Genomic DNA, 10,311 nt, shown 5'->3' with positions numbered 1-10,311 from the left:
CCTTACCTCTCCTACCCCCCCCCACCCTCTTCTACCTTGTAAAAATAAATACCCCAGTTGTTTTCTAGAAGTGAGTAAAGTTCTAATGTTAGTCACTAAAGGCATTTTTGCAAGGTTTAGAAATTGCAGCTTAAAAGCTATAATATATGTTTTAGCCGCAGGGCTTAACAGTTAACCCTAGCCGTAGTGACAAAATTTAAATGAACTTGTCTTTAGTTCTAGATAGTTTGACCTAAATTGATGTGATTTATTTTAGAAATTTTAGACCAACATGTGAATTTTCTGGAAAGTTTTGACCCAAATGTGATTTATTCTAGAACGTTGAGTCCTAAATGTAAATTATTCTAGAGAGTTTGGACCTAAATATAAATTTTTCTAGAAAGTTGCGTCACAAAAATGTTAAGTTTTAGAAATTTCAGACCTGAATGTGAATATTTTTAGAAAGTTTTGACCTAAATGAAATTTATTTTAGAAAATTTTGTCCTAAATGTGATTTATTATAGAAAATTCAAATATGAATTTTTTTCTAAAAAGTTTTGTTCAAAACAACATTTCTTTTGGAAAGTTCGGATCTAAATATGATTTATTCTAGAATTTTTCGTCCTAATTATAAAGTATTCTAGAAAGTTTGGGCCTGAATGTGAATTATTCTAGAAAATTTAAATATGATTTTTTTTTATAGAAAGTTTGGATCTAAATGTGATTTATTCTAGAAAGTTAGGGCCTGAATGTTATTTAGTCTAGAAAGTTCGGACCTAATGTGAATTATTCTAGAAAATTTAGACATATTTTTTTTCTAGAAAGGTTGGTTCTAAATGTAAATTATTCTAGAAAGTTTGGACCTAAATGTGATGGTTGTGGACTAGGATTGAGTCCCCTGGACCTGGTCCGAAAAGCTAAGGATCGAGTTTTTCATCTAAAATGTTTCACCTGTATTATCTGCAGGTTAATTAAGAACCTTATTTTTCCTCGATTTAAGAACACTTTTTATCGTGTTTCCTCGATTTAAGAACATTTTTTATCTCGATTTAAGAACATTTTTTATCGTGTTTCCTCGATTTAAGAACATTTTTTATCGTGTTTCCTCGATTTAAGAACATTTATTTTTTATCGTGTTTCCTCGATTTAAGAACACTTTTTATCGTGTTTCCTCGATTTAAGATCATTTTTCTATCGCGTTTCCTCGGTTTAAGAACATTTTTTATCGTGTTTCCTCGATTTAAGAACATTTTTTATCATGTTTCCTCGATTTAAGAACATTTTTTATCGTGTTTCCTCGATTTAAGAACATTTTTTATCGTGTTTCCTCGATTTAAGAACATTTTTTATCGTGTTTCCTCGATTTAAGAACATTTTTATCGTGTTTCCTCGATTTAAGAACATTTATTTTTTATCGTGTTTCCTCGATTTAAGAACACTTTTTATCGTGTTTCCTCGATTTAAGAACATTTTTTATCGCGTTTCCTCGATTTAAGAACATTTTTTATCGTTTATATAACACACAAATTTTATAAATGACAGAATTATGAATATCGCAAATCTATCAATTTGTTTTAACAGATATTAACTTTTTTTTATTTTGTTGAATTTTAAATGTATTAAAATTAAAGTTCACCTATCCAATTCAGCAAGTCTTAGGATTTTTAAGCCTGTTCTTGAAAATTAAAAAAAAAACATCATTAAATTTTTGATTAAACAATTTATTGACACCATATGATTTACTCACGTATTGGTCTATAATTCTTTATTTTACTTTTTCATTGAAAATTATGTTTCAAATTCAAAAAAATTCTGAAAATATTTTTGATAAAACTAAAAATTGACATAGAAGGATTTACATAATTAATGTTGACAATAAATACCCTTGTTCTTGTTTAGAAAACAGCTGCTGACAGGAGAAGAACTGTACGTGGTCAATGATGACAAGTTTGTTTGTAAACAAGATTATCTACAGAGAAACGGTAATTGATCAATCATTTATCAGTCATCGATCAGTCACTGATCAGTTATTGATCAATCACTAATCAGTCATTGATCAATCATTGATCAGTCATTGATCAATCATTGATCAGACATTGATCCGTCATTGATCAATAATTGATCAATAATTGATCAGTCATTGATAATTCAATGATCAGTCATTGATCAATCATTGATCAATCATTGATCAATCATTGATCAGTCATTGATCAATCATTGATAAGTCATTCTACCTATATATCTATCTATCTATCTATCTATCTATCTATCTATCTATCTATCTATCTATCCGTGGTTCGAACCTTGTTCCCAGAGTTTTTGCTGCTTGCTCCCTGTAATTGGTTGGGTTTAGTTCATTGAAAAATCGTGCTGTTGGGAGGTTTAGGGAGCTCCAACTCAAGAAATGAATTAAAATTTAGAAAACAAGAAATAATTCATGTTTGGCTCTTTGGTGGGCTAGAATATACACGTATACGGACATACATTCCACCCTGGACTTAACATGTTTGCCTCCTTGGTGGACTAGAATATACATATACAGACATACACAGTACACACATCACACCCTGGACTTAACATGTTTGGCTCCTTGGTGGACTAGAATATACATATACGGACATACACACATCACACCCTGGATTTAACATGTTTGACTCCTTGGTGGACTAGAATATACATATACGGACATACACACATCCCACCCTGGACTAACCATGGCGAGATGTGTTCGGTTTCTTTAATTTGAATTAAATCGAGTTTTGGTCTAACATTTAACAATATTAAAATTTTATGAGTTTTGGCCCGTTAGGTTTAGTCCAATTTTCTAATCCTTATATCTTTGCAACCTGATGTGTCGTAGACCTTTGACATGTCAAACTATGAATTTTGCTGGATTAAATGGTCAACCTTGAAATATTAAAAGTTTAGAGAAGATACAGAGATTAGAAAATTAGAGTATGGGGCGAGTGTTAACTTCCTTTAAAGATAGACTGCATACTTTAGAAAACAATTGAAAAATAAACATAACTTGACAGAGAGGATCACCATTTCTTAATATGATAGTTTTGATGTTGATGTAGCTAGTGTTAAATAGGTTTGAATAGTAGCACTATATATATATATATACATACATAAAAATATTACACGCAGGACAAGATTTCTTTTCTTTACGTAGATTGCCAATATATGCATTTAAGTAACACACACACTTGAGTTCACGAACACTTACACACACGAAGGAAAACAATAGGTGGGGAGGATTCAGGGTGGGCTGAACTACCACCAAACTCCTCTTTCTTAAAACTCATTAGTTTTTGTTCACCGTGTTGGGGGAAGCACTCGCTAGATCTTATCTTGTAATGAAACCTGTACCCGGAGCAGGTTTAGGCGAGAATACGTTCTAGCATAACAATAATTAGCTGTCTAGCTGTCTAGCTGTCTAGCTGTCTTGTTGTTTAGTTGTCTAGCTTTCTAGCTGTCTAACTGTCTAGCTGTCTAATTGTATAGCTTTCTAACTGGCTAGCTGTCTAAATGTCTAGCTGTCTTACTGTCTAGCTGTCTAACTGTCTAGCTGTCTAACTGTCTAGCTGTATAACTGTCTAGCTGTATAACTGTCTAGCTGTCTAACTGTCTACTTGTATAACTGTCTAGCTGTCTAACTGTCTAGCTGTATAACTGTCTAGCTGTCTAGCTGTCTAACTTTCTAGTTGTCTTGATGGCTATTTGTCTGACTGTCTAATTGTCTACCTGTCTACTAGTCATTTAGTTGTTTAGATTTTTTTCTGTCTAGTTTTTAATGGTATAGCTGTCTATCTAGCTGTCTATCTGTCGATCTGTCAAGTTGTCTAGCTGTCCAGCTATCTAATTGTCTAGTTGTCAAAAATAAAAAAATGTTCGCATATTTTACCATGAAAATAAGATATGTATTTGTATAGATGTTGGATATGACGAGGATGAACTGGATGAGGATGAGGATGAGGACGGATATGTGGAACCTCGGAAGCTTGACCTAGGGTCTCCAACCTCTAACCTCAACAAAACTCCTTCTCTCATTGATTCTTCAACAGAGAGAGATCTTAATGATTCAGAAGGTTAGAAATACCTAGAACTAGAACTAGACCTAGACCTAGACCTAGACCTAGACCTAGACCTAGACCTAGACTTAGACCTAGACCTAGACTGTGACCTAGACTGTGACATAGACCTAGACCTAGACCTAGACCTAGACCTAGACCTAGACCTAGACCTAGACCTTGACCTAGACCTTGACCTAGACCTAGACCTTAACCTAGAACTAGACCTAGACCTAGACCTAGACCTAGACCTTGACCTTGACCTTGACCTAGACCTAGACCTAGACCTAGACCTAGACCTATTGACCTAGCGTAAACCTCCTCCTATATCTAGGATCAATGAACGGTGATGTAGATGGTGATGATGAGAAAGGATATAAAGAAGATGGATCTGGGGGTAAACGAAGAGGACCTAGAACAACAATAAAAGCTAAACAGCTGGAAGTTCTGAAAACAGCTTTTAATCAGACTCCTAAACCAACACGACACATAAGGAATATACAATTCAAATTTTAGAATAAGAAATCTAAGTTTGAAAAAAATGTTATTACATAATAAAGCATAAAGACAAAAATATTGGAATTTTGTAACCTTTAGAGAGCAGCTAGCGAAAGAGACTGGTTTACCAATGAGAGTTATTCAGGTAAAAATCCACGAAACAAGATTTAAAAAATTCAAAAAGTAGATTTTAAAAAAATTCGCCAAACAAGATCTAAAATATTCCGCAAAACTAGATTTAAAATAATCCGCTGTTAGGGCAATTATTACTCATTGTGTTAGCTGCAAGTCTTAGCTGATGAAAAAAAACTTTATATTTTTTTAAAAAATCAAAAGTTTTTACTTTTGATCATTAAAGTTAAATAAAATATGGAAAAAAGAAAGAAATTCAATCCCTTGTTTTTTTTGTATTAACAAATGAAGAAGTCATGTTTCCATGTTTCTTTAAACCAATTCAATCCTTTATAAAGATATAAAATATCCAATCTATGGTTGTATCCCGCTGCGAGCGGAAATTGATCCTAACGCCATCTTTTTTCTAATTTCTGTGTTAAATCTGGGTGAGTTGTGTTAATATAGCTTTATAATGAGTTTTACCATCTGTTAAGATTTATAATCCCCCCCCCCCCCGCCACCCCCAGTCCGCTTGGTACTCTTTCTGCACGCCGCAAGCTTTTTTTCAACATCAATCTTTTTAATTAAAAAAATATATTGTAATATAGAAAATTTGTGAACATTATGGTTTGGGAAAACTATTTCCCCCTTGTTTACTCATTAAAAGAATCTCGGTTTCCCCTACCCCTGGATTCACCACGATGCTTTTCTTAATTCCCCCTCTAAATCCCCAACAGCTCTAATACACCTTTATCCAACCCCAATCTAAAAACCCAGACAAATTTAACTCGCAAAATCTACGAAAAGAAGCTGAAATCTGGCTTGATACAAGGCTACCCTCAAAGACCGATAATAACAGTCTACTCTGTAGTCCTTAAATATATTTGAAGTTTGAATTGAATTGTTGTAACCCTTGTTGCAAAAAGTATTAGTGGGCTGGTTCGGTTAAACAAAGTGCAAACGCCTTGTAACACTTCAATTGGTGCAAAAGAAACTGAGTTTTTGCCACAAGCTCTTATTTTCTAATCCTAATATCTCTGCAACCCAATTCCAAACTATAAATTCTGTTAGATCAAATAATCTAAGTTTGAAATATCAAAGGTTTACAAGATCAGGTTGGGAAGATATAGGAATTAGAAAATTTGAGTTTGTGGCAAAGACTCAATTCCTTTTCATAACTATGTAGATCGCTCTGAAACGTGCTTTACTTCTGTCTAATTTGTGAAAGCTGTGAATTGTGGATGTATTTGATAAAGTTTTTTTCAAGGTTTGGTTCCAAAACAAGCGGAGTAAAGAGCGACGAATGAAACAATTGGCCGGACGAGGTGGAGGATTTTTCGTCGGAGGAAAGCGAATTCGAGGATTTGGCCTCGGTCCACCAGGAATGGACGACGGACAATTTTTCTATGACGGAATGGGACCGGACTATGGACGATATCCACCTGATTTTTTCACTGGGGGGCCTGGATTCCCAGGGGGACCTAATTTGAGCTTTAATAATATGGGTAAGTGTTAATTTTGACTATATATATCTAACTTTATACTTTGCTTGTGTGTTTGTCGGTTTGTTTGTATCCAATAAACGTCAAAACGACTGAACCGATCGGTTCCACATCTATAAATGATTCAATTTTCAAAAATTTGCTTCCAACAAAATTTCGATTTGCATTAAATTTTGAAAATCCAGGAATTTTCTTTTGTAAAACTCCGCTTATTTTGTTTGGTTTTGTTTTACAATTTCTACAAAGAAAAAATGTTCACAATAAAAATACAAGACGGGCGCGAAGCGCCTTAAAAGCCTAGCATATATATAAGTACCCTGGCGTAAATTCTTTTTCGTTTCTTTGAAGGTTTCATTTATTACGCTTAAAATATTAGAATATGATTTTCAGAAAGCATAAACAAAAAAATCCTCAAAACATTTATGTTAAAAGATCCAAATTAACAAAATCGTTTGAGAAAAAAAATTTCATCCTGCCATCTTTGTAAACCTTGAAGAATAGAAAAACAGATATTTTTTCTGAAAACTCTTCTATAAAAGTTTGGAGTAAAACAGCATACAAATCTTGTAATCGATTTCTGAAGAAAAAAAAATTGCGTTTTTTTCTATTTACAAAATTGTTGTAGAACAAATCTATTCCCGTTTTTTGTACATATATATATAAGTATAAATAAATTTTTGTATATATTTATGCCACAGTACAACCCTTTCAAATGAAAATTGAAGGAAAAATGAAAAATTAATCTATTTTTCCCAATTCAGCAAATAAAATCCTAAACAAAAATTTCCCCTCCGCGCGTGGATATATATATATATAAATAAAGGGGGGGGGGAGAAAAGAGTTTTCCAGAAAATATACACCCCTGTATAATCGTATAATATAACCCTGTCTAAAGAAGGAACTAGACCCATGTTCCCAATAATTACACTGTCTTCACTGATGAATCTGTGTTCTACTCTTTCTATTCAACACTATACACAAGATTTATGCTCCATATACTACAGGGTTAAGGGCGGGGTTAACCTCAACACATAGGAGGGGGAGGGAGGTTTCTTTGTTACAAGTTATGGAGCTAAATGTGAAACTTATTTCTACGCAGTTTTTGCTTCCTTATCATGTTAGAATTATATTGGAAGTAAGTTTTAAAGAGGGATTTTGCCACAAACTTAAATTTTCTAATATTTTTGAAACCAGATGTTGTAAATTTTTGATATTCTATAACGAAGATTTATTTTTCTAACGTTGGGTTGCAAAGATATAGGGATTAGAAAATCAGAATTTGTGGCAGTTTCTAAGTTTATTTTCATCTTCTCTGTTTCAATTCTTTATAAAAGGGTCAAAAAATAAACATGAAATATACTGGTGTGGAAGACGATGCCTGGCCGCGTTAAACAAGTTCCACAAGATTCAACGGAATGAGATAGAACGGATACGGGGCGTAGTACTGATAAAACATCTACACATGTGATATCGATATTGACTCTAGTTTCTGAACCCTCTAGTAATAAGTTATAAGAAATATATATACTGGAAGTTATTTAGGCGTTTTTATTAGAGTCTGACTCACGTCCTCTATACTGGAACTTAATCTTAATTCTCAGTTGTATTAATGAACATGTATAGAAAAATAAAATTTAAAAAAATTCTAATTTGCACATTTTGCGCTGCACGCAAAGCAGGATTAAACCAACAGAACTAGATTAAAATTTGAATAATTAATAGAATATGCTTTCTCTTAATATAACTTGGGTCTAACAGGTTAATAATTTATATTTATGTAGAACTGCATTCAATCCTGGTCAAACTTTAAAGCATATTTAAAATGGAGACCGGACGGGTGTCCAAAATTACAGATTTTGAAATTTGCGTTTGTTTGTGAAAATTTGCCAAATTTTAACTCTAAAAAAAGGCTTGAAAGGTTAATAATTAACTTAAACTTTTTTGGAAAAATTTCAATTTCTGTCATTTATCTTTTTAACTTTTTTCAAAGCCAACACTTTTCAATGTGTCTTAATAAATAGGAAATCTTTAAAGAATCATGTTAAATTTTGAAATTATCAAACTGCGGCTGCAGATTTTAGTCAAAAGATTGTAAGCCTAGTGTTCTTTAATTTATAGAGTGGCATATCTCATTGTAAAAGCAAACTTCTACAAAATAAAGTATTAAAATGTTGGAACCTTCTCATATTGTCGTAAAACCTTTTAAAAGTCTAAAAACATTAAAAGTTTCTGTAAAACGAATCTGATTATTCTCCATTCCTATTTATAGTGCCTTAGTAAATAGCAAATCTTTAAAAAATACAATTTTGAAGTTTGTCAAATTTTGCGATGATCAGAAGATTGTATCTTCTTTAAGGGAATGCAGATTTAAAATTAAGTAACCTTTAGTTTATAGAGTAGCATGTCCGATTCACAACAGTAGACATAATAGCTTTGTCTGATTTAGAACTTATGAGATATGCATTTTTTTCTTTTTAAACATTGGCCAGTTTCAATTGTTTATTTTTTGTAAAACTGACTTGCAGATTTATACTACAGAAACAATTGAGTAAATTGTGAAAATTAAACAGTTTTCAAGCTAGAAAAACGACAATACCTTCCACATTATTTTTCAGATAAAGGTTTAAAGGGTACCGTTGTTAATCATGCATGGCACTCTTTCATTGGAGGATTAATTGATAAACCCTTTAAGTCCTTTTTCTTAACTGATATATTCCAGGGCCGGGAATGGAGCAGCCTTTACCAATGAATATTCCTACTTTACCGCCCCTGATAGGGGAGTTTAATCAGGGGCCCCCACCCAGGGACACCTTCAACCATCTCATCCCTTTCTCCAGAGGGGAGGGACCCTTGGCACGACCTCCACCATCCTCGACCCCAGAGAGTTTAAGGAGTCCGAGGCCGGGCTCTAGACCAGGTACTTCATTATCCGAGGTCAATTGAGGAGGAGAGGGGGGAGAAACCCCCCCCCCATTAATAAAATCAGAAACATCATTCATTGAGTTTGCATAAAAATTTAACAATTTGCATTGTTTTTTATTATTGCTTATATACTTTAAACCAGCTGTTTTTGCTTGAATTACCCCCCCCCCCCTAAATGTAACCTGTTACTATTTTGGAAAGCCCAAAATGCTCTATTTATAGAATCTAAAAAAGTTTCTAATACTTTTTACAAAATGTTAAATTTTAAATGATATAAAATGCTTAAAAAAATGATAAAATTGTGTGTTAAAAACTTCTTTTAATAGTTTCATAATATTTTTTTTTCAGGAAGTCATGTTGCCTTTTCAAACCAAAATATAGAGGAAGGGATCGGAGTTTGGTAAATCCGAAGAAAAAGGACAAAATAAACTTGAAAAGAACAAAATTGATTGATGCGGAGAATGAAAGTTCTACGATAAGAAAACGATGAATACCAGCTTAATACTCAAGCATTTTTAAACCAGCTTTTTTATTTTGTTTTCGACAGCATAAAATAGTGCCATATACTCATAATTTTATTTCCTTGCAGTGTTCGCAACAATACAAGTTTTCTAATAAAGAAAATATTTTAAACAATTTTAAAATAAACACTGCTTTTTTTGCTGTTGCTTTTCTGGCTGGAGAATTTTTCTTGAAATTTATTAGAAAGAAAGTTTCCTGGCCCCCAGCAGCTTAAAGTTTGGAATAGGTACAACTTTTTTTCAAGTTTAAGTCTAATTTAGTCATTTGTTAAAATTATACGAGGCCTGTTGTAAAAGTTCTAGTTAATTTCAGTAATTATAATTATATGTATTATTGGAGAAATAAAAATTAAGCAATGAAAAGTTGTAAAGTAGTAAAATTTTACTATTTTCATGATCTGTCTTAGAATTTGAATATCTATGGAGAGAAGGAAACACACTTGTGGCAAAAACTAATAATAAAAAGTCGAAATAGAATATTCTTATGGTATTGAATATTTTACAAAAAATGATAATAGGAATAGGAGAAATCTTACAAAAAAAGCTTTCGATTAATGAAAAAATGCGAAAAAAGGAGACATTAGAAGAACACAAGTTAAAAAATATGACACAAGAAAGAAATTTCTAAAAAGTAAATATAAAGAAATAATAAATAGATGGTACAAAGAAACATCATCTGCGAGAAGTAAAAAAAAAGAAAAA

The 10,311-nt window shown here is 32.5% G+C and overlaps 1 protein-coding gene across 1 annotated transcript in view; it reads left to right on the top strand.

The window, feature by feature from the left end:
* LOC111699498 (LIM/homeobox protein Lhx5) overlaps positions 1-9,972 on the top strand; it is a 23,046-nt gene extending 13,074 nt beyond the window's left edge. The window contains exons 4-11 of the mRNA XM_023470186.1: positions 832-945; positions 1,879-1,961; positions 3,915-4,070; positions 4,387-4,546; positions 4,650-4,695; positions 5,932-6,169; positions 8,886-9,083; positions 9,437-9,972. Coding sequence (XP_023325954.1) covers positions 832-945; positions 1,879-1,961; positions 3,915-4,070; positions 4,387-4,546; positions 4,650-4,695; positions 5,932-6,169; positions 8,886-9,083; positions 9,437-9,492 — 1,051 coding nt within the window. The 3' untranslated portion in view covers positions 9,493-9,972. The remainder of the gene's footprint in view (positions 1-831; positions 946-1,878; positions 1,962-3,914; positions 4,071-4,386; positions 4,547-4,649; positions 4,696-5,931; positions 6,170-8,885; positions 9,084-9,436) is intronic.
* The last annotated feature ends 339 nt before the right edge of the window (positions 9,973-10,311 follow it).

Source organism: Eurytemora carolleeae, unplaced genomic scaffold (assembly GCF_000591075.1).
Source record: "Eurytemora carolleeae unplaced genomic scaffold, Eaff_2.0 scaffold238, whole genome shotgun sequence".
Taxonomy (NCBI): Eukaryota; Metazoa; Arthropoda; class Copepoda; order Calanoida; family Temoridae; genus Eurytemora; species Eurytemora carolleeae.
This window is presented reverse-complemented; position numbering and strand designations above follow the sequence as displayed.